The sequence below is a fragment of the Vespa velutina genome, chromosome 22, assembly GCF_912470025.1.
Source record: "Vespa velutina chromosome 22, iVesVel2.1, whole genome shotgun sequence".
Taxonomy (NCBI): domain Eukaryota; kingdom Metazoa; phylum Arthropoda; class Insecta; order Hymenoptera; family Vespidae; genus Vespa; species Vespa velutina.
The window spans coordinates 1495001-1520875 of NC_062209.1; the positions used below are offsets into that span (position 1 = coordinate 1495001).

The 25875-nt window shown below is 33.1% G+C and overlaps 1 protein-coding gene across 13 annotated transcripts in view; it reads left to right on the forward strand.

Annotated features, from left to right (window-relative positions):
- The window catches only part of LOC124956575 (growth factor receptor-bound protein 10-like), a 437491-nt gene that overhangs the window by 147943 nt on the left and 263673 nt on the right, over positions 1-25875 (forward strand). For 4 of the 13 annotated variants that reach the window (XM_047512559.1, XM_047512561.1, XM_047512558.1 and 1 more), the window contains exons 3-4: positions 9106-9245; positions 9575-9700. The exons of 7 other annotated variants lie outside the window; for them this stretch is intronic. In XM_047512559.1, the coding sequence (XP_047368515.1) occupies positions 9607-9700 (94 nt within the window). In that variant the 5' untranslated portion in view covers positions 9106-9245; positions 9575-9606. Of the gene's footprint in view, positions 1-8702; positions 8721-9105; positions 9246-9574; positions 9701-9813; positions 9821-25875 lie in introns of those variants that run through there. 2 more of the 13 variants (XM_047512562.1, XM_047512563.1) reach the window with 2 other exon arrangements.

Genomic DNA, 25875 nt, shown 5'->3' on the forward strand with positions numbered 1-25875 from the left:
TTTCGAACACGTTGCATTGTTATTACTCCGTCTCTCTCTCCCGCCTCCTCTTCCTCTTCCTCCTCCTCGTCCTCCTCTCTCTTTCATCTTCGAAGCACCGAGCGGAGGAAGCACCACCCTCTCTTGTGTATACGTTCGTACGTAGGAGTAAAAAGACGTAGTAGTAGGAGTCTCACTCCGGTAGTGGGGTGTTGGGGGGAGGGAGTAGTGGGTGATAGAGGGGTGAGAGGAATGAAAGGGTCGGGAGTCGAGTGGAAGGAGAAAAGGGGGATGGCTGTGGTAGTGGTGGTGGTGGTGTCGGTGGCGGCGGCGGTGGCGGAGGAGAAACGAGCGGGCGAGACTATCGATCGGTAGGCACGACTCTCTTTCTCTTTCTATCTCTCTAGTACGCCTTTACTACTCGTCGATTATATACCTCTTCTCTCCTCTCCTCTTCTTTCCCTACAACTCACCTCTCTTTCTCTCTCTTCCCCTTCATTCTTAATTCGCACACGCGTTTCGTGACGGTGCAGTGTTTCTCTCTTCTTTTTATTTCCCCCTCTCTCTCTCTCTCTCTCTCTCTTTCTTTCTCCCTCGCTCTTGCTCTGTCCCATCTCTCTGTGTCTCTCTGTCTTTCTCTTTACTTCGTTTCCGACGGTTATCGAGCTACTACTACGCGGCTCCCACGTGGCGCAGGCGTGGGTTTGTTGTCTCTCCGTCGCCCTCGCGCTCCTTTCGTTATAAGTTCTCATTCTCCCTCTCTCTCTCTTTTTCTCTCTCACTCGCTCTCTCTCTCTCTCTTTTTCTCTCGGTCGCTCCTTCCCGGAATGACCATCGCGCGTTTATCGAACCGATTCCATTCTCTCTATCCCTCTCTCTCTTTCTCTCTTTTCTCTGTCTCGATTCGTCTTTCTTTCTCGTTTCCTTTCCCTTACGCGCTCCATTCTCCATTTCCTTTTTCCTTCTCTCCATTCGCATCTCTCTCTCTCTCTCTCTCTCTCTCTCTCTCTCTCTCTCTTTCTCTCTCCCATTCTCATTCTCTTGTTCTTATTCAGTTCTCGGCATATATATCCGTTCGTTCGTTCGTTCAGCCGGCAGCAAGCGCACTGACGATGCAGAAGAGCGACCGCCGATGTAATTTTAGCCTTCTCAACCAAGTTGCAGGAGCTTTGCTCATGAGACAATGTGTGTACCAAAGTCTACGACGTGCTTCGTCCTACGCTTTCGCGTCCTCTTTCTTCTCTCTCTTTCTCTCTCTCTCTCTCTCTCTCATATCTCTTAGTCAGAGGTTGGTCACCATCCCCATACCTTCCCTTTCCCTCCAAACCGTAGCTGCCAAACATGTCGCGAGGACAGTGCACGTTTTAATGGACCACGGAGAGATATTATTTTGAGTCCGATCTCTCTCTCTCTCTCTTTCTCTCTTTTTCTTTCTCTCTTTCTATTTCTTTTGATAGTGGTTGTGGAACATGTCGGCCACCTAGAATTATTTCCCGCCATTTCTAACATACGAATTTAGTTTCCATATTAAACGTAATTCAAAACCATATAAATAACGATACTCTTACATACATACGTATATAGAAATTACATACATACATACATACATACGTATGTACGTACATGTCTGTTTACAAATTTTATAACTATTATATATATATATATATATATATATATATATATATAAAGTTTATATACATATAACGTATATATACCTATCTACGCGTACGTTTTCTCGTTTCAAAGGGGATAGGGAGAAGGGGTTCGTAAAGCGAGAACATGTCCTATATAGAAAAAGTGCATCGACCAAGAGGCGACGAAACCCCCCTCCCCCCCAGTGAAAGAAATTTGAGCTAGCAATGCACGGAATCGCGCGACGCTACGATGCGAAGTCTGCTGTTGCTTGCTATTGCTGCTGCTGCTGCTGCTGCTGCTGGGGTTGCTGCCTCGCTTCTTTTCTTTCTCCTCTTTTTTTCTTCCTCCTTCCTCCTCCTCCTTATTCTCCTCCTCCTCTTCCACTTTCTCCCACTTCTCTTCTTACTACTCCTCTTCTCCATGTCGCGAGCACTCTAGTGGTTTGAGGATCGATCGATTGCCGCCTGGCCCCCGGAAAACTGGCGTCTAATGTGACGTCATGTTACGTCATCGTTCACGAAGCGAGCATCAACGTGAAAGCTCTCTATCTCTCTCTCTCTTTCTCTCTCTATTTATGTATCTATCTGTCCATCTGTCTATCTCTTTCTCTTCGAGTACGCATACGCTTACGAGAGAAATAGTGAAAGGGAGGAAAGGAGGGATCTCTCCCTCTCTCTCTCTCTCTCTCTCTCTCTCTCTCTCTCTCTTTCTCTCTCTCTCTCTTTTTCCCTTTCGAGTACGCGCGTACTCGCGCCCTTTTCAGGTTACGTGAAAGTACACGGATTGCGCTTGCGCAACTGAGAACGATGTACGAGCCACCTGTCTTCTCGACGAAAGCTTTCATCCTTTTCTCTGTCTCTCTCTCCCTCTCTCTCTCTCTCTCTCTCTCTCTCTCTCTCTCTCTCTCCTCTCTTTCCCTCTCTCTCTTTCTTTTTCCTTTTTTTTTCTTTCTCTTTCTTTTTCATTCTCAACATTGGAAATTCGTCGAAGTAGACACGAAAGCCGGATTGGTCGATCCTCGCAGAGCTTTTGCAACAAAGATAGATATATAGTAACTGGTGCTTTCTCTTCTCTTCTTTCTCTCTCTTTTTATTTCTCTTTCTCTCTTTCTCTTTTTCTCGTGTAGGGTTGCGAAGGGTAATGGACACGCAGGACCTACCGCACGATGTTGTCGATCGGCCGATCCTCCAAAGTTTCTTCGTTTCTCATTCCTTCGGCTTCTCGACGTCAACGTTCGCCGCGCTCCCTACCTTCTATGTAATGGCTCGAATTTCGTTTCGTTACTTTCGACGATACGAGGAGGAAATAAGGCTTATTTAGTTTCTTATCATATCTCTCTTTCTCTCTTTCTCTCACTTTCTCTCTTTCTCTCTCTCTCTTTATGCATTTATGCAATCAAGATTTGTTTCTTTTTTTTTTTCTCGTACGAATATGTATACGTATCATGCGTTCCGCCACTACCATCGCGTCGTGATCATCGTAAATTATCATCATCATCATCATCATCATCATCATCATCATCATCATCATCATCATCATCATCATTATTTCTGGATCTCATTATATTTATGTCCTTGGGAATTTAGTTCGTTAAAAGAAAGAATGTTGGTTAAGTTGAGAGGAGGAGGAGACCGGTTGGACAACGGAATTATTGCACTGGTTGGAATGAATGCCCAAGGAAAAGTTTCTCTGTGAAATGCTTTGGAAAATATTTGAAACATGTAATTTATTATTTTTATGAAAAACTTTATATCAAAAAGAAAAAAGAAGAAGAAGAAGAAGAAGAAAAAAAATATCCCCCCCAAAAAAAAAAGGAAGAAGAAAAGAAAGATAACGTAAGAGTAGATGCGCTGTGTTCTGCGAACGGATTCTTTCTGACGAGATATTTTTTTTATTTATTGACCCCACGCCCCTCTCAATCTTAAAATTAGATAATATCAGTTTTTATTGAAAAAAAAAAAAAAAACAAACAAACAAACAAACAAAAAAATTCCTTCGATAAGTTCAAGCAATCGTATTTCTAGTGATCGACGTTTTTTCTTGATTATCGAAAAAAAAAAAAAATTTAAAGAAAAAAGAAAGACAAAGGAAAAAAAAGAAACTAAAAAAGGACAGAAGAAAAGAGAAAAATATGACAAGAAAACAACAACAACAACAACAACGACAACGACAACAACAACAACAACAACAACGACAACAACGATCGAAGGAAAGAATGGCATTGGTCATTATTATACTCCGATCATTATTATATCTGATTCGATTCGATTCTATTCTATTCTATTTTATTCTATTCTATTCAATCCGATCCGATCCGATCCGATCCGATCCGATCCGATCCTGGACGTGATCTTATGACGCATTCTACATATTATTTTCATTGCCATCTAAGAGAGTTGAGAAAGGTGAAGAGAAACGAGCGGTTTCCTCTGTTATATGGAAACGAAAGGGATCGAACGTCGTCCTCGTGGCCTCGAAGGGATCGAAGCGGCAACGAAAGGAAAGAAAAGGAAGGAAAGGGAAGGGAAGGGAAGGGAAGAAAGGGGGTAGGGAGGCGGTTAGAGGGAGACAGAAGGAAAGAAAGACAGAGAGAGAGGGAGGGAGAGAGAGAGAGAGAGAGAGAGAGAGAGTCGGTCGCGAGACGCGCCACGGATGCCTCGCCGTCGAGAATTCCAAGAGGGTGGGGCGAGAGAGCGCTTTTACGCGCTATAATGTGCACGCCAGCGTATTTGCGAGTACGCGAGCGCGCTCGTCTGGTTCATTTTCTACGTATATGTATATATATATATATATATATATATATATATATATATATTTAATACACGTGTGTGTGTGTGTGTAGACGCGTGCAAACGAGAGTATATATGTGTATTTCTCTATGTTTATACGTGTGTACCCTGCGCCCATTCCCCTGTCTCCTTTGTGGCCTCTCTGTGTATTGTGTACACTTAAACACATGTATATAATGTATATCTATGTATGTATGTGTATATGTATAATACGTTTCTCTCTCTCTCTCTCTCTCTCTCTCTTTCTCTCACTCTCTCTCTCTCTCTCTCTCTCTCTCTCTCTCTCTCTCTCTCTCTCTCTCTCGCTCTATCCGTGTGCTGGAAAGTGAGCGAGATGAGGTCGTATGTGAGCGAGGCGGGAACCGCTCCTTCTTCTCCGTAGTATGATGCGAGACGCCACGCGAGCGTCACGTTACGCGCGTCGACGACTCTCTACTTTGCGTTTTTTTTCTCATTCTCACTTCCGTTCCCCGTATTCCTCTTATTATTCTGTTTCTTATTCTTATTCGTTTACGTCGTCGTCATCGTCACACGTCGTCGTCGTCATCATCATCGTCGTTGTCGTCGTCGTCGTCGTAATCATCGTCGTCATCGTCGTCGTCGTCGTCGTAGTAGTAGTAGTAATAGTAGTGCGTTCAGTGATAAATGATATCAATGAAAAAGAGAGAGAGAGAGTGAGAGAGATGAAAAGTTTACGTTTCTCTTTTCATTGAGACACGTGTCTTCTTCCTCTTTTTCTTTTTCTTTTTTTTTTTTTTTTTTTTTTTGTCCTCCCCCACCCCCCACTCTTCCTTCCATTTCTTCCCTCGTATACGCACGTGTTTTACGTGTTAGTGAACCCACTTACATATATAGTGTCCTTGTTTTGGTGGGTAGTGTTGTTATTGTTGTTGTTATTGTTATTATACTGTACGACTTGCGTGTTCTGCGTAATACATGCTCGTTTCACCTGCACGAAGTATTTACCTACCGTCCGCAGGCATAACCACCGACTATCACGAGTACCACCATTGCCACACCATCGCCACACCATCACCATTACTAAATCTACTATCACCACCATCACTGGGTGGTGATCGAGCGCGGAAGTTCAATCGCCTTATCCTTTTTACTCGCTTGTTTCTTTTTTTTCCCTGAGGGAGAAGGAAAAGAAGAAAAGGAAGAAAAAGAAGAAAAAAAGCAAGAGAGAGAGAGAGAGAGAGAGAGAGAGAGGGGGGAGAATAAAAAGGAAGAAAAGAAAAGAAAAGAAAAGAGAAAAAGAAAAGAAAATAACAGGAATCGCGCGTGGGTGATGGTGGATGAGTGTTTCTCTCGTGTGGGGTAGTTCGATTTCAAAGTTTTTTTTTGAAACTTGAGCGGTGAAAAGTGTGTGATATTTGTTTGTGCGTACGTATGTGTATGCGTGTGCGTGCCTGCAAGTGTATGTGTGTGTGTATATGCGCGCGCGCACTTCTCGCCGTACGCTGTGTGCATTCTTTGCTTCCCTTCGTTCTCCCTTTCCTATGTTTATACGCGTGTATGTGTCGATAGTGCAAAGTTTTGGTGAAATATGTCTAAAGTGATCGGAAAAGTTTCGTCGTCGAGACAACGAGCCCCTTGGATGTTCTCACGAGAAATGTTAGATGCTTCACGAAGACGATTCGACGATCTTTCTTTCTTCTCTTCTTATTCTGATTCTTATTCTTCCTCTTCTTTCTCTTCGTCGTAGTCATCATCATCTTCTTCTTCTTCTTCTTCTTCTTCTTCGTCAACTTCAACATCGTCGTCGTGATCGTTGACTCGTTTCTCGGTATGTCCCCCTTTTAGTCATGTTGGGCGTTTACGTACGATGTGTGTCGCCTTTCTTTTTCGTTATTACTAAACGTTCAACTCTTTCTTTTATTCCGAAATTAGTTCTGGATTAAAAAATGAATTTTTTAATCTCTTTGCTTAGCTTCTTTCTTTCTTTTTCTTTTTCTTTTTTTTGTTTTTTTTTTTTTGTTTTTTTTTGCCCCACCGATGCATGGCTGGGATATATGTGTATATATATTTTTTTTTCTTTTTTTTTAAACCCCTATCTCGAAATGTCGAAGTTATCCATAGCTCGTACAGAATTAATATTTTATTTGGAAAGTTTTTGTTTTCATTCGCTTGGCAATGCTATGAACCACCAATGGTTCCCAAAAAAAAAAAAAAAAAAAAAAAAAAAAAAAAAAAAAAAAAAAAAGAAGAAGAAAAAAAACACACACACAAAGAGAAAAAGAAAAAAGAAGAAAAAAAAAATGAGAAATAAAAAAATCAAAATTCCGTGCATTTCTTTAAAGATATCGTGTGCCTCAAAAAGTTTGATAAGATAATATCGAATAAATATTTTAAAGGATTATTTGAGAACATTTAGAATTGTTTTTACGATTTCGTTCTTACATACATGCATTGATAAATATTTAGATGCATATATAAAGATACATGTGTGGATACATATGCATAGATAGATATATATGTAGATACATGTGTAGATACATACGTAGATACATATGTAGATACATGAATATGTAGAAGACGTAATTGTTGTTCATATTGAAATCATGTCGTATGTTCAAACAATTTTATCATGGTTTATTTCAAAATGAGGGTTATTCGATCGATCATTTTTACGATCTATCATATTACGAAGGTTATTTTTTTTTCTTTTTTTTTTTTTTTTTTTTTTTTTTTTTTTTTTTTCTTAAATACAATAATAAAAGATAAAGAGAAAGTAAGTCCAAAAATTAATATATCAATTCCAAATATGGAAAAGTCATATTCTTAAGTATAATATTGTATATCGTAAATACATATGTACATTTCCATTCGATCATGATAAATTGAAGGAATATCGTTGGGTTGCTTCGTCGATTATAATAATCGATATATACTTCTTATTTCTTTTCTTTTCTTCCTTCTTTTTTCTTTTTTTTCTAAATCGTGATACTCGAACGTTTTTCTCTCTCTCTCTCTCTCTCTCTCTCTCTCTCTCTCTCTCTCTCTCTCTCTCTCTCTCTCTTTCTTTCTTTCTCTTTTTCTCTCTCTGAGAAAATTAAACAACCAAAAATTATTCTAAAGGAAAAAGAATTTATCGCAGCTATTATCGTTGTCATTGTCATTGTCATTGGCATTGTTATTGTTATTGTTATTGTTGTTGTTATTGTTGTTGTTTATGTTTATGATCGTTCGTTCATGTTTTCCTTTCTTCTTGTTCTTCTTCTTCTATACGTCGTATATTTTAAACTTTCAACGCGACACAAGATATAATTTCATGACTGTCGCAATGTTAAATTAATTTAAACGGCGATATGATTAAAAATTCTCATTTTTATTAAATTACATCCATATCTATCATCGTATTGTTTATAATATTTACTCGTACTTCTTACAAATAATGACATTAATTAAACAAACTTATTATTAATTGGATAAAATTAAAAAGATCGTTCAGAGATACGCATACGTTAAATTGAATTTCTGAAGTGAAGGACAAGTAAAACGCGTGTTTCTATAGGTCCATTTTTATTTTATTTTATTTTATTCTTTTTTTTCCTTTTTTTTTTTTCTCTTTTTTTCTTTGTTTTTTTTTTTTTTCTTTTGGACGAACGCTCACTTATCGTCAAAGAGAGAAAAGACTTTTCCTTTTTCTTTTCCCTTTCTTTTTTTTCTTTTCTTTTTTTTTTTTTTTCGACATGAAATGATCTTCCTCCTCCCGCAATGTGCTCCCTTCTCAACAAAAAGAAGAAAAAAAAAAAAAAAAAAAAAAGGAAAAGAAAACAAAAAAACGTGATGCATGTACGAAAGCAACTAACACAAGGATAAAGAAAGAGAAAAAAGGGATAATTCTGAAACTGAGCCTTTCCTACGGAAGTAAGCGATCTTCTTCTCTTGATCTTTTTTATTTCTGTCTCTTGGCATCGTGGCACGTGTTGTTACTTCTTTTATCTTCCTTTATTACGCTTTCTTTTTCTTCTTCTTATTTATTTATTTATTTATTTATTTTTTTTTTTTATTTTTATTCTCTCTCTCTCCCTCCCTCCCTCCCTCTCTTTCTCTCTCTCTCTCTCTCTCACTATCTTTTTTCTCTACGTTTCTCTATTCGTCTTCCTTATCTCTTTTTATGTGTCTCTTTTCCACTCGATGTAATTTATACGTTATTGCTTCCGTTTTCACGATTTACGCACACAGTACACGCATACAGTACACAAATATACAGTATACGATACAAGCATCGGGCACATACATAAAAGCTATACGATCGTATAATCTATTCGTAAGAATCGTAAACCGAGCGATAAGTTATCAAGATTCATGGTAAGCCGAAGATTACGCGTGCGTGTAAATGGAGAAAAGAAAAGAAAAGAAAAAAAGAGAGAGAGAGTGAGAGAGAGAAAGAGAAAGAGAAAGAGGGGGAGAGAAAAAGAGGTAATAAAAGTTCATAGACGTAACATTTGATTGGTTTTGACGTATATGCGTAAACGCGAAAAATAGGCAATGTTCATTTTGAAAAATTGTCTATGACACAATCGATACCTAAATCATTGAAATAAAATATATAATATATGAATTTGAACCGGAGTTCGACGTAGATCCACTATAAAAAGCACTGGTATATATAAATATGTTTTCGTAAAAAAAAAAAAAAAAAAAAAAAAAAAAAAACACGAAATGTATTTACGTTTCCCCTTTTTATTTACAGTCACGGACAAACGCGACGAGTTCCATCGCGATATAATAGACGCGTGCAAGGACATGAGATAATAATTAATAATAGTATTGAACGTTTAGTATGTAAATAAAAGTTTAGTCTTCGATGATACACGGATGCGAGTAGAAAAGGTCTTATTTGATTACGTTACGCCGTAAAACTAGCGTGATTAGTTTTCTTTCTTTCTCTTGTTTTTTCTCATTTTTTTTTTTTTTTTTTTTTTTTTTTGTTTTTTTTGCCTGTTTCTTTTTTCTTAGTGCTTTTTTTTTCCCTCTTCCCTTTCAAATCGTCTATGTATGCGTTGCGATCGATGCACATACGACGAAACGTTTTTTTTTTTATACGTAACGATAAATCAATTCTATCGACGAAATAGAAAGGAAAAAAGGATATATATATATATATATATATATATATATATATATATATATATATCGTCATATCCTGTGTTCCTCGTTAAAAGGATAACGCGAATTTATTTCTTTCTTCGTCATGGATTATCGACTATTGTCCGATACCAACAACGGCAATAACAACAACAACAACAACAACAACAACAACAACAACAACTATCCTACACATCACCGTGAGTATTATAAGTCTGTTTATTTTTTTATTTTGTTTGTTTTTTTTTTTTTTATTTATTTATTTATTTATTTCTTTCTTTTTTTAATCGAACGAACGAAGGAATGAAAGAAGGAAGGAAGTAAGGAGAGACAATTTGTACGTGTTTATTATATTAATTTTCAAATATGAAAACGTCTAGTTGGTTCTAAGATTAGATTATAAAACCGGTACGTATGTATATAAATAGATACATACATATATAACGTTTACGAGATGTTAGAGATTATATATTGCGTGAAAGTCATCGCATATATATATATATATATATATATATATATATATATTTTTTTTTTTTTTTTATCGTCATTTAATCATCCCGACGAGATGAAACGTAGAGGAAAAAGTTCTTTTTCTTTTTTTTTTTTTATAGCAAACAGAATTTATTTGTTTCTTTTCTTTTTTTTCTTTCTTTCTTTTTATTTATTTATTTTTTGTTTTGTTTTGCTTTATTTCATTTCGTTTTATTATACGTTAGAATATAAGAACGACGATGGGAGCCCATCATAAAACGAATCTATATATTTAAGTACATACATACAACGTATTTATCTAATTAGATACTTATTTACTTACTTACTTACTTACTTACTTACTTACTTACTTACTTACTTACATAAATACTTATCGTAGAAAATCGCTTAGATCGATTTTACGATAAATTAACGAAATATTCGACCGATCGAATCTATAATTTCGTTATAATGGAGATAATTAAAAACAAACGAGAGAATGGTGAGTAGAGGGGGAGTGAAGGGAGACGGGAGGGGTAGGTAAGGGGATACCATGACAATCTATGCGTGTTAAAATTGCTTATTAAATTAATTAACGACAAACGGAGCTTTCAAAGTAACTTTCAAAGTGACTTCACATTCTAGATGAGCTTTTTTAATGAATAAATAAAAAAAGCTTTTCGCCTTAGGATTATCGAACCTCACGTTTGATAAGATGACTAATATCAGTCAACACAATTCGTCGATACTTATATATACACACACGTTTATATACACGTATATACTTGCATACGTACATATATATATAGATATTAATTATGTGGATGTTTGAACGCAATGTTTTACGTTCATATTTCTTATCGATGAGAAATGGGAATAACATGTTAATTTAAGCAAAATGAAATTAATTACGATCATAGTAACATTCAAATTGCGTAAGAGAATATTCGTTACATTAAAATATTATCGCTGACGTGATACTTAACACACATGTAGGTACGTCATCGAAGTGAGTATTAAAATGATAACACGTGGGACAAGGACGGAGTAAGTTCTTTTTTCTTCTCTCTCTCTCTCTCTCTCTTTTTTTTCTTTTTCTTTTTCTCTTCTTCTTTCATTTTTACGTCCATCTATCTTCTTGTTTCACGACCATATTTTTTTTTTTTTTACCCTCCTGCGTCGTGTTATCGTTTTCTTTCTTCTTATTATTATTATTATTTTTTTTTTTCTTTCTTTCCTTTATTTCCTTTCTTTTTTTTTCTCTTTTTCCCTATTCTTTTTCTTTTTCTTCTCTTTTCTACTACTTTTTTCTCATCCTCTTTTCGTCCTCCTTTCACTTCTTCGATTCTTGCTCCATCTATTTTCCTTTCCCCCTCTTTCTTTTTTCCTTGTTTTATTCTTTCTTTCTATCTTTTTTCTTTTACTTTCTTTCTTTTTCCTTTAATCTCGAAAAATACAGAAAAAAATGTTCGAGAACGGTGACGCACCACCGTAAGAATTGCTGGCACGAGTGGATCGCGACACTGAAGAGAACGCTTGATCTTCTTCTTCTTCTTCTTGTTTGCGCAAAGGATAAGAGGGAGGGAGAGAAAGGGATGGATGGATGGATGGATGGATGGATGGATCGCCATTTTGACCGCACTCAATAATGTTATGATAATAATAAAAAAAAAAAAAAAAAGAAAAAAAAAGAAGGAGAAAAATAAGAAAAGAGAGTAGAGAGAGAAAGAGACAGAGGAGTGGAGAGGAGAGGGAGAGAAAGAGAAAGAGAAAGAGAGAGAGAGAGAGAGAGAGAGAGAGAGACGGACGTTTCTCTGGTGACGATCAAAGGCAAGTCGGAATCGTCGAAGAATCGACGGGACATTTGATTGCTCGACCCCGAAATTCTTTACGGCGATTCGGACGATCGATCGTTTCTTTGGTCTCGCGTTTATTTACGATTCCACGAAGAAAGAAAGAAAAAAGCAAAAAAAAAAAAAAGTGTGTGTATGTGTGCGTGTGTGTGTGTGTGTGTGTGTGAGAGAGAGAGAGACATATAACATACACACATATATATATATATATACATAAATATATAATGCGTACATACATATATGTACGTATGTATGTATATATGTATATTATATGTATATGTAGATAGATAGATAGACAGATAGAATAAGAAGGAGAAAGAGAGAGAAAGATATAAATAGAAATAGAGATAGAGAAAGATATAGGGCATGTTAGAAAAAGGAATATACATATACATATATACATATATATATATATATATATATATATATATATATATATATATATCGTATGGTCGTTGCGTAAAGAACTCCTTGGGATATATTCGATGGTGGTCCTTGAGCGCTTTCGCAACGATGCGATTTTGATTTTACTAGAAACCGGTCGCGCTTTCTACCTTCGTCACGAAATAATAATAATAATAATAATAATAATACTAATAATAATAATAATATATTCTTTTTTCCTCTTTGATCTCATTCGTTCCTCGAAAGAATAAGAATGTTATTAGATAGAATAGAGACGTTTTGCTGAGAGGGGCGGGGAAAGTTCGTAAAATTTATCAACTTTGCGATAGGTTATTAAAATTTGACGAATGTCGTTATGTGTATATGCGTTCGTATAAAAGACAAATATAGGTAATCTTATCATTAATTTTTTTTTCCTTTTTTCTTTCTTTCTTTTTTTTTCTTCTTTTTCTTTCTTTTTTATGAATGAAATTTAAAATTACATTTTTAAAATGTACAGTAATTCGTACTTCGATCTTTTTTTCCCCGCTCGAGTTTTATATCACACGTTGAAATAAATTTTGCTTTATTGAAGGGCGTATATAAGATAATATATATATATATATATATATAATAATCATTATCTTGCTTCTCTTTCGTTTTAATGAATGAATGAATGAATGAATGAATGAATGAATGAATGAATGAATGAATGAATGAATGAATGAATGAATGAATGAATGAATGAGTGAGTGGCTAAATAAAGATCGAACGAGTTTAATAATATGTATTAATTTCATTTCTCTAAACATCATTTGTACGTGTACGTGTACGTGTGTGTATATTTGTGAAATGTTTGTGTATGAGCAAGCGCTAATGGCGATTTCAATGCTTGAAGACAAGACTGTTCACATCTCGAAATTCTAAGCGTCGCTTAAAACATTGACGTTTACTTTTTTTTTTATTTTTCCTTTTTTTTTTTTTTTTTTGTTTGTTCTCCCTTTTTCTTTCTTTATTTCTTTCAATCATACTGTCGACTGTGATTTTTTTCTTCTTACTCTTAACTTTCTAAATTTATTTCTTTGGCTTTTTACATTTAATAAAAGGTAGGGGGAGGGGTGAGATCAGCGTAATAGGGGTAAGTAAGGTGAAGCGAGGTGGGTGAGGCGTAAAGAGGCGTGCTTCAAAGACGAGAATTTGTCGTCGTCGTTGTCGTTGTCGTTGTCGTTGTCGTTGTCGTCGTCGTCGTCGTTGTTGTCGTTGTCGTCTACGTCATCGTGACATCGTGACATCGTGAAATCGTTTGACTTTAATAAATCATTCGAAATGAGAAGGAAAGGAGCACGGAACCGTACGATGAGAAGTACCGAATGGCACAACGCGGTCGCTCGCACGCTTTCTCTTCATTCGCTAGAAACGCAAATATTCCCGAATTCGAGAGCGGCCAAACTTGCTTTACCCAAATCGAATGACGAGAGAGAGAGAGCGAGAGAGAGAGAGAGAGAGAGAGAGAGAGAGAGAGACAAAGAGCCCACGTCAGTGAATTTCGATGTTCTTTCTCTCTCTTTCTCTCTCTTTCTCTCTTTCTCTTTGTGGCCGATTAAATTTAGAGACCTCAGCGAGGAGGCTACTAGACTTGGTGTGGTGTTGCTCGCTTTAAATCATTCCTATCATGTTTGAGAATCGTGGAACTTTGTCTTTTCGACTTTAACATTCGAGAACGTTCACGTTTGAAAAGTGAATTAGAGAATGTTCCACCGATATTGTTGAACACGATAAGACGAAATTGATAATTGAATATCAGAAAAGAATGAAAATTAAAATGAATAAATAAATAAATAAACAACAAATCTTTATACAAAAGAAATATATATATATATATATATATATATACATATATATAAATATATCATATCATACAATTATTATATTTATATAAACAAAACATATATATATATGTGTGTGTGTGTGTGTGTATTTCTTTTGAATAAAGATATGTTGTTTATTTATTTATTTATTTACTGTTTCATTCATTTCATTTTTCTTTTCTTTTCTTTTCTTTTCTTTTCTTTTTTTCACTTCGCACACTTCGCACATACGCCTATAAATCGATTGATGATATAATAGTTCTCGCGAACGATTCTCTGACGCACGATAGAGATGAAGTGTGCTTGGAATTTAGAACAATGTCGTGATCGATCAGGATTCCGGAAGAATTGTAACCAACCAGGTTGTAGTCTTCGTCATTGTCATTAGCATATCTTTTTAAAAATTTTAATATAGATAAAAATAGATCGAAGTGATCGAAGAATTTAATTATTACGATATAAAATAATAAAAAAAGCGCCATTGATATTGTTTCAAAAAGATTTATTATTTGACAATGGCTAATTATCGTGATTTTTGATTTATTTATTTAAATTTTTTTTTTTTTTTTTTTTTTTTTTTTTAAACAAATCGTGCACGAACCTATGCAAACAAAAACATAAACGAAAACAAGAAACCGATCGATCGAAGTTTTCACGTAATAGAAAATCCTCGAAGAACGTGAAACTCTTAAACGGTCTATCGGCCATTTTGTCTCGATCGAACGTGGAGCAAAGAGAAAAAATTGTGAGATCATTTCTCAACCTTTAAGAGATTAAATTTAAATGACAAAAGTAGAGAAACAGAGAGAAAGATATATATATATATATATAGACAGGGATAAAGATAGAGATAGAAACGTTGATCTAACGTTTCTCTTGGTTAAATCTAAGATCAGTATGGTCGATCATCTAGGCCTGTTAAATATTTTGGGTAGGGGAGAAGTGGAAGGAAGGGTTTCTATTAACCGAAGGAAATTCACTCTGAGTTTTACCTAGTTGTGCCAATTCAGGGATTGGTTAAGGTAAGATGGCCACTGCGGACTTCTGCGAAATTAATTTGCCTGGCTGGGATCCAAACTTCTTTTTCTCTCTCTTTCTCTCTCTAAATTTCTTTCCTTTTTCGCCTATCATAGGTCACGATGTTAGAGGATTACCTAAGTGCGTTTGCTTTGCCGGTGTTATAATTACAATGAAAATGGTTAATTATAGAAGATTGGTTCGTATAAATCATTCGTCGAAAGTAGGCTTCTGTCTTTCTGTCTCTCTGTCTATCTATCTTTCTATCTATCTATCTATCTATCTATCTATCTATCTATGTCTCTTTGTTTGTATATATGTACGTACAAATTACATACGTATGTATTTAAGTACGTATCCATGTAAGCGTAAATCTAAGTAAAACTTTATCCGAGAATAATAAAAGACGTTTAATGAAATTTTCGGAACATTGGATCGAGTCTAAATAAATTATATCAGGGTTCACTTTGATGGTGTGAACTTTTGAAACTTGACTTTATCGTTCTTAGTTTGTTGAACGTTGCTGGTACCATTTTCGTGGTACTACGACACGAGTATGTACAAGATCACCCGCATCCTGCGGCAAGTATCTCGATATCGAGTTATTATCCCCCTTTTCGTGTTTCGTCGATGCATTCAACTTATCTACCTACCTACCTACCTAACTAACTATCTACTTATCTACCTACCTACCTACCTATCTACCTACCTACGTTTTGTTCGACACGTTTCGTCCAACGCATTCGTATTACGTATATGTATCTAACACGGTATACTCTAACATCGAATAGAGATAATAAACGTAACTAGATGGCATGTTTATGATAAGAAACTTATTTACCTATGATAAAGCTTTTTAAAGATCGAGATCGAGATCGAACGCGGATCTAACTTTCGTGAACTTTAACACGATCGAACGAGTGGGTTGGGTTCAGTTGTATTCGTTAAAACCTGCGCTCTCTCTCTCTCTCTCTCTCTCTCTCTCTCTCTCTCTCTCTCTCTCTCTCTCTTTGTTACGTATATGTAATGTGTAACCTATATATAAATAATATGATAATGTTGATTTAATTCTATTCAATCAAACTCACATAAAACGAATCGTAATTCGTTCGTTCGTTTATGCAAATTAGTTTGAAATCATATTTTTTTCTTTCTTCCTTTTTTTTTGTTTTTTTTTTTTTTTTTCCTCTAAACGTTACTCTCTTTTTTTTTTCTACAGAATCATCTCTTTATCGGTTGTTAACGTAATAAAATGAAAATATGAAAGAGAAAATAGAAAATAGAAAGTATAAAAAATAAAATATAGAAAATAAAAATTTACCATTGTAATAAAAATGAAAAGAAAAGAAAAAAGAAAGAAAGAAATGAAAAAATCGATGACTTAAAAAAAAAAAAAAAGAAAAAAAAAAATTCGTAATATTAAAAGCGATATAAATAAATATTACATAAGTTCGATAAATTTTAAATAGCTATTTTAAAATGGAAAATATATTTTATAAGTTCAAGATTTAAATTTATAAGTGAATTTTCTAATTAGCATATCAATCTGAATTGAAAGGAATTTATTAGAATGAGATTACGAAAGGAGAGAACATATTTGTAATAGATAGATCGATCGATGTATCCTCTCGAAATCGGTAACGAAAACGAAGTACCTATTGTCGGAAATGTTTTCAAAGGGTTAGATCACAAAAGAGAGAGAGGTAATACTGCCAACTAATAACCTATGACGGAAGTCAGTCGGTGTTTAATAGTAACGTGCAAGTTTCTAGGGTCGCGTGTCGTCGTTTCCTTTCGTATGCGTGTCAAGAGTCAAAACCCTTTTCTCCTTTAGGGCCTTTATCTACCTTTCCATTCGTATTTCTATTTGTTATTTATATTAGAACGTACCAATGGCAGATCGATCCTTTACGACGAAGGATCTATTCTATTTCTATTTGATAAATCTATACGTTAATGTTACAACGACGATTTCGTCGCAAATATTATTATTACTATTATTATTATTATTATTATTATTAATATCATTATTAATGCTTTGGTCGTGATCAATATCCTTTTTTTGTTTTCCTTTCTCTTCTGTTTCGTCATGTTTTAATTTTTTTCCTCTTTTAAAAAATTAAGAATCTATCAAGAAACTTTTTCGACTTTCCATCGATGAAATCTATTCTAATCGATTTCGAGAGAGCCGTATGTCTCTACGTGTTAAGAATCACGTAAGTTAGTTACATATAAGTTACATCTACATACATATATATATATATATATATACGTATATATACATAAAATATCTTCGTGCCAAAATGTGAACGACCTTGTTAACATGTAACACAACGTATGGTACATGTGACATCGTAAGACGAGAAATATAAAGTATTACGTCACGATCGGGAATTTCTATCGTATCGAGAAGTCGAATGAAATTGTTGTCATTCCATTCGTGTCGTTTGTTCAAGGTTTTGTTGCGACGAATAGACACGGTACGTAAGTATATGTGTCAGTGTATTTGTGTATATATATATATATATATATATATATATTTCGATATATTTTTTTGTCTATAAAATTTTTCATTTATCGGTAAAAGATTTTTTATATCCTCTCTCAGTGGAAGATATTTCGAAAAAGAGATAAATAAATATGTCTAGATACTTATATACACATGTCTGTCTGGTGTATATAAATAAATAAATAATTAAATAAATAGAAAAAGAAGGAAGAAAGAGAAAGATAAAGAGAGAGTTGTTGTTAAGTCGACGATCGACCTTTTTATTCCCTTTCGTCTGTTGTGTCGTTTATCGCCGCTTGACATTTCGCGTTAGCTTAGCTACTTTCAGTACTATGTGTTCTCTACGTAGCTTCCACGCAATTTTTTATCAATCTTTCATCAACCATTGCTCGATAATGTGTTATAGACAGACATACATACATACATACATACATACATACATACATACATACATACATACATAAATATATACATACATCGAACGAATGAGCTTAAGCACGATAGAGTTTCAAGGTGGTGGTGGTAGCCACGATCGTTTTCAAGCACGATTGTTCGGGCGACGGTTTTCCTCCATCTTTTTTCCTCCCCTTTAGAGATGAGGATGAGGATGGGGATGAAGGAGGCTTCTTTTTTTTTTTTTTTTTTTTTTTATTTATTTTTTTTCTTTCTTTCTTTCTTCCTTTTCTTTTTTTCTTTTTTTGTTTTTTTTGTTTTTTTTTTTTTTTTTTAATAAATTCTTTTTAATTTTTGTTTACTTTTTCAATGTATGGAAAGAGATTTATCGTTGCGTTAGTGACGCGACGTTAAAAGTCGTTAAAAACAGAAGTAAATAAGGAAGGAAGTAAGTAAGTAAGTAAGTAAGTAAGTAAGTAAGTAAGTAAGTTGTTTTTACATTCAACTCGACGATGACCTCGATAAGAGAAAATAAGAGCCGAAGCCTACGTGATCCTGCAGCTTTTCGTATCGTCGATACCAACAGCTCCGACCCACATCTGTGCCATTTCTTTTTATCTTTTTCCTTTTTTTTAATCTTTCCGTTTTTTTTTTATTTGTTTTTTTTTCGAGCCCTCTGGAATCTCTCTCTCTCTCTCTCTCTCTCTCTCTTTTTTTCTTTTCTTTTTTTTTTTCGCTACGTTCACGCGCTAGCAGAAGGCGCCAGAGCAGCGAAGTTTCTGAATGAGAATCCGGGCTTTTCTAGCCCACCCCATCTGCCCCTTCTTTCTCCACTGTTCTCAACAGAAGAAAGAGGAGGAGATCCTCTTCCCCTTCCTCCTTCTCCTCCTTTACCTCCTCCTCTTTTCCTACTCCTCATCGTAGTCATAGTCGAGAGTGGCCTCGATCGATCGTCCAGTCTAGGCCCGAACGAGTCATCGACGCGCTCTAGCTTTTCTATTTATCTCCTTCTTTTTTATTTTTTATTTTTTTTTTTTTTTATATTTCTATTTTTGTACACACACATATATATATATATATATATATATATGTATATATATTTTCTTGGATTTTTGAATAAATAAATAAATAAGTAATTAAATAAATAAAGGAAGGATGATTTATTAAGCTCGAACGTTAATGCTTTTTAAAATTTTCATGTATTTTTTAAACGATAATAATAATAATAATAATAATAATAATAATAATAATAATAATAATATTTATTTTATATGTGTTTATATATACATATATATATATGTGTGTGTGTATGTGTGTGTGTGCGCGCGCGCGTGTGTTTAAAGTTACGTTTAAGCGCATATAAAATTTTATTTTATCGTGCAATATAGTAAATTGGTTAAAACATAATAATAAATACGATAAGTATGGTTAGGTCAGACTATATTGTAGAGATAATAAAAAAAGTTCTTCATTTCGTTCAACAATTTATATACGTAATACATACACACATACATATAAATATATGTATTTGTTTGTTATCGTAGAAATTAACTTCGTAAATTCATAACGATTTATACGTGTAGGTATGATTTTTGTTCGCTGCGAATTTGTTTTACGCTTGGTTGCGAAAAAAAAAAAAAAAAAGAAAAAGAATTGAAATAGCTTTTAATTTTTATAAAGAATTGTATTTATTTATTTTTCAATTTCTTTTATACTCGTTGCTATTCATAATCACGTTGAACGTTAATATTCTTTAAACTTTATCTAACGAATTCGTTTAAACTCGTCGTAACTTTTACGATTATGATAAAACAAAAGACGTTTTATTGAACAAGTCAGGAAAAAAAAAAACAAAAAAAAAAAAAAAAACAAAGAAAAAACAGAAAAAAAAGCATACGAACATTCGTAAACGAGACCGTAATATTCGTTAAAAATGGATTATTAATCAGTCGAAGTGTATTACGTTTATGATTTTTTTTTTTTTTTTTTTTTTTTTCTTTTTTTTTTCCCTTTTTTTTTTTTCTTTGTTATTATAGATAATTAAGATAGATAACTTTTTAATGAACTTTGGATGCCCTTCGAAGAGGGGTCATAGTCCTTGGAAAGACAAAGTAGAAACGTTCGCGGTTTCGCGCGTGTCATGTAATTAAGGTCGCGAATGGGATTATTGCGTGGCACGAGCTTTCGCCTTTCCACCATCGCGATTCTTCGTCATCGTCCTCGACTTCGTCATTGACGTTGTCGTCGTCGTCGATCTTTCATCCTCTTAAATAAACTTCAGTGGAACGCTTCGAACGACGTAATAGGGTGCATTATTAAAAAGGGCCGTCATAATTAGTATGATGTCTTCCATCATAATTGAAATAAGCTGGTAACGAGCAAAGTCTAAAGCATTAGATAGAAGCGAATCGATTAGCTTCTTCAAAGTGAATTAGCAAAAGGATTATTATTTTAATAATAAAAAATTATTATTATTATTATTATTATTGTTTTAATATATACATATTTAAATTTATTTGTTTTGTTCTTAAAAAATATATTTTAATGTAATATTTAATATTTTAATATACAGGATGAATCGAAAGTCCTTTCGACTGGTCAAACTGGTTTTAGATTATTTTAAAAATCAATCACTCTTTTTCGAGACTTCTTAGACATACACGCACACACACATATATATATATATTTTTTTTTTTCTTTTTTTAAATATTTATTTTAATCATTATTAAATAACTGGATCAAAACAATATCAATAATATTTCTATAATATTTTTTACACTTATTTTTCTTTTTCTTTTTACGACATGTTACGATAATAAGAATACGATAAAAGGAAGAATTAATTTGTAGGGCTTTAGATAAAACTGATTATGGATTATAGACTTTGAAAATAATGGATTTAAACGACAGCCGTTTAATAAGCTCACAAAAGGAAAAAAAAAAAAGAAAAAAAAAAAAAAGTAAAAAAAAAGAAAAAAGAAGAAAAAAATAAAGAAAAAGAAAGGACAAAAAGGAAAAAGGAAAAAGTATGAAAAACAAGGCATAGATTCGGCGTTATGTTGGGATATGGTTTGGTAAGCCCTGGCTTATGTTCAACCACCTGCCCACCAGTTCTTATCGATCGCGTTTAGACCTCTCGTCTTCCTCTTCTTCCTCTTCTTCCTCTTCTTCCTCTTTTTCTTCTTCTTCTTCTTCCTTCTCCTCTCTTTTCATTTTTCTATTCTTTCCTTATTTTCTTCTTCTTTTTTCTCTCTCTGTTCTTCCTATCTTCTCCGATTTGAAGAATAATAAAATGTACGTAAAGAAAATGAGATTCGAGAAATAGAAATAGAAAGGAAAAAAGAGAGAGAGAGAGAGAGAGAGAGAGAGAGAGAGAGAGAGAAAGGAAGAGTAAAAATAAAATGAATGAAATAGAAAGAAGAAGAAGAAGAAGAAAAAATAAAGATATTAAATATGTTAATGAACGAATCGATGAAATTTTTTTTCCTTACTGATATTTAAGGATAAAATCTTAAATCGATATATAGCCATTAATAATTCTATTACATTTTTATTACGTTTCTACTAACGTTTATTATTTTATTTCATACGAGCTTTTATGGATTTCGGGAAAAAAAAAAAAAAAAAAAAAAAAAAAAAAAAAAAAAAAAAAAAGAAAAGAAAAAGAAGAAAAAAAGAGAAAGAAAGAATCGTGTCGATCTAACGTCATCGTATTTTCTCTAATAAATAGTAATTTCGGTTCTTTTTCTTTTTCATTTTTTTTTTTTTTTTTTTTTTTTTTTTTTTTTTATTCACTTAATTCTTCAAATCGTCTCATCCTTCCTTTCTCATGTTTCTTTTCGAGAGAAAATTAATGAGCAAGATAAACAAAGAAGAAGAAAAGAAAAGAAAAGAAATAGAAATAAAAAAAAAGAGGACATAGATCTAAATAAGATAACTTAAGAGGATTCTTCGTTTCTGAGCAATTTGATGATGATGGGGACTTCATCGTGAAGGAACATTACAAAACATCATTTATTTTGACCGAAGGAGGTATATACGAACGTACGCGATAAAAAAGAGAAAGAGAGAGAGAGAGAGAGAAGGAGAGAGGAGAAAGGAGAGAAAGAAAATTAAGAAAATGAGGCAAAATGGCGATTCTACGGGTATATAGGGACGAGTAGGCCAAGGCTTCATGATCGAGGTTGCGTCGTGTTTTTGCGTCTTCTTCTTGCGGTGTATTTTGCGAACGATCGCAATGATACTCACGTTCGAGATTCAAGAGAAAGAATCGAGTATTTACTATATTGTATATTGCGATGACAACAAATTATTATTGCATACATACATACATACATACATACATATATATATATATGTATGTATTGAATTATTGAAAACATTGGAGAATTTTATAAGAAAGAAAAAAAAAAAGAAAAACAAACAAACAGAAAGAAATATTTAATAAACATTAAATACGATCTTTAATTATATATACCTGTTGATATTATTACAACTAATGTAGTATATGTATGTTATATATTGCTATCCCTTGCTTATGGTATTTATATATTATACATTTTTTTTTATTAATATATTTATTAATATATTATATATATATTATTAAATTATTAAAATAAAAATATTTATATATATTATAAGTTTCATATAGAATCCATATGATCTATAATTTTAATACGTTGATCTTTATATAATCTACTTGATATTTTAATAAACATTTCATATATTTTCTTTCATGAAACTATATTTATTATAAAATATTCTTTCGAATGCTTATCAAATATATATACATACTTATAGATCATAAATATAGTTGTAGTGAAATAACATGCATTGGGAATTTAAACAGATATAGACGGAATAACATCAATCTTACTTTTTATATATATATATATATATATATATATATATATATATATGTATGTATGTGTTAGATCGATCCGCTTCATTGAACAAATTACCTTTCGATCGTTTGGTTCGTACGAATCGCGCTTATCGATCGATCGATTCCATGAACACTACTCTCGATCGTGTTGAACATCCTCGTCTTCTTCTCATAAGTGACATTGAGAGGAGTATAAAAGACGATCGAGGACCGATAACGGAAGAATACCGATGCTTTAATATACCATGAAGTTACATATGTAACTTATAGATTGCTATCGTAGATTAAAACGGCTAATGGCGAGTAAATGGAAGCTAACTGTATTACGAGGAAACTTATAGGGTATACTAACTCCACATATGTACATAATACATATATGTATGTTACATACATATGTATATATATATATATATATATATATATATATGCATATGTATGTACATGTATTGGTTGGAGATAAAAGATAATATCATCTTCTTATTGCAACTTTATACATATAGTTTGACGAGAGTCAACCCCTTTTTCTTTTTTGATATAACGAAATTAAAAGAAGATATATATATATATATATATATATATATATATATATATAATGGGATTCATCGATTTTTCATTCTTTCTTTCTTTTTTTTTCTTCTTCTTTTTTTTTTTTTTTCAACGTCATATTTAACCCCCTTAGTATGTTAGAGCTGATGTATATCGGGCTTTCGCGATGTTTTCCGAAGAACATCGATATATCGGCTTGCTTCTCATTTTTGTAATATAATTCGAGCACATTTTATTTTGTATTTTTTATTATGTAAATCTAATAGATATCTCGTAGTAGTAGTACCTCTGTAAATCGTTATAATTTTTTTTTTTTTTTTTTTTTTTTTTTTTTTTTTTTTTTTTTTTTTTTTTTTTTATTCCTTTTCTTTCTTTCTTTTTTCTTTTTCTTTCGAGGAAAAATTTGTCGATCCTTTGCAACTGGAAAAAAAAAAAAAAACACGAGATACCAATAAATTATTATACGTACGAACGTGTTTATCTCTAATTTTTATGTAATAGAAAATAGATAGTTTAAAAAGAGAAATTTTATTTATATTTGCCGAAACGAAACGAACGAATGAAGATTTGTGTATTAGTCGTCTAAAAACAACAAAGATATATTTCAACGTCAGAACATACGATTCGTCATGCATTACGTTATCTTCGAAAGGTCGCGAAATCGCGAATTCACTTAACGCGCTTTATACAGGCCGCACATGAAAGCAAGAAACATGAGAGAAAGAGACAGACTGAGAAAGAGAGAGAGAGAGAGAGAGAGACAGAGAACGAGACAGAGAAAAAGAAAGAAAGAGAGAGGAAAGGATGGATGGAGGGGATATTTCGAGCGAGCAAAGCGCATTATATGCACTTTGCTCGTTTTGGTCGGTTCCTATTTCTGTGATTTCGTGAGAGGAGAGAGGCGGTTGGTTTGACCTAAACCGAATAAAGGTTCTCCTCTATCTGTATGCTTCGTCTCGCCCGGGAGACTGACTGACCTCGTTAACGTGGATATAGTGTATACAGAAATACCTTTCTTCCTAGTAACGAGCGCTCTCTTTCTATCTCTCCCTCCCTCTCTCTCTTTCTCTCTTTCTTCCTCTTCTTTCTAACATACATATATTCAAATTCCGTATTCTAATGGATTCGAAGGATTCATATATATTTATATACGGGCTGTATATATATTTGTATATATTTTTTTTTTTTTTGAACATTTCGCAAAAGAATGAGAATTCGAGAAATTAAATTTTAATACAAAATAGTGAACGTTCTGAAAAAAAGAAAAAAAAAAAGAAAAAAAGAAAAAATATTCATATTAGAATGAGAATTCAAGAAATTTCATTTTAACGCTGAAGAATATCAGACCGTACGTATTTAAAAATTGTCGAAGTTGTAAAATGATCTTTCTAACGATCTTTCAAAGCAAGAGAAAAATTATTAGTAGAAGGAAATTGTTAAGGGACAGATCTTTAATACGAATATTAATAATAATAATAATAATAATAATAATAATAATAATAATAATAATAATAATAATAATAATAATAATGATAATAATAATAATAATAATAATGATAATAATAATAATGATAATAATAATAATAATAATAATAATAATAATAATAATAATAATCGGACACATGTATCCATTACCTATATATATATATATATAGTACTACTATTCAATATATTAAAAACATTCGATACTAATGGAAAAAAAAAACAAACAAATAAATAAATAAAAAATTCGATAGAAAATAATGTCAGACTGAAGATACTATAAACGTTCAAAGTTATTAAAAAATGGGCGATTTGATGATCTTACTTTAAAAATCTGAGAACTGAAAAAAAAAAAAAAAAAAAAAAAAAAAAAAAAAAAAAGAAAAAGAAGAAAAAAAAAAAGAAGAAGTAAAAAATAAAGTAAAAGTAGAAAAGCAAGGAAATATAAATTAGAATTTATCGTTTCTCATTTAGGACACAACTATGACGATTACAACTACGATTATGATTATGACTACGACTATGATTATGACTATGACTATGACGAAATTAATCGTCCATTGAAATCGACACCTGATATTATTATTAACGATATTATTATTAACGATTCCGTGAAATTATTAAGTCGATAAGAAGAGAAATTGTGTTATCATTGTCATTGTCGTTGTCATCTTCTTCCTCCGTTTCCTCCTCCATCTCCACTTTCTCTCCTCTTTTACTGTCCTCCTTGTCTTCATATGACGATGCACAAAAGCACGGAGTTTGATGCAGCTGCTGTTGCTACTTCAGCTTTAGCTTTTCAGTTAGACCGATCGAAATGTTCGCACGATTACGAAATTATTATGAACGTCCTTTTGTGATCTTCTACATCTTCTTCATCATAATCTTCTTATTCTTCTTCTTCTTCTCCTTCTTCTTTATTATCTCCATCTTTTTCTTCTCCTTCTTCTTCTTCTTCATTATCTCT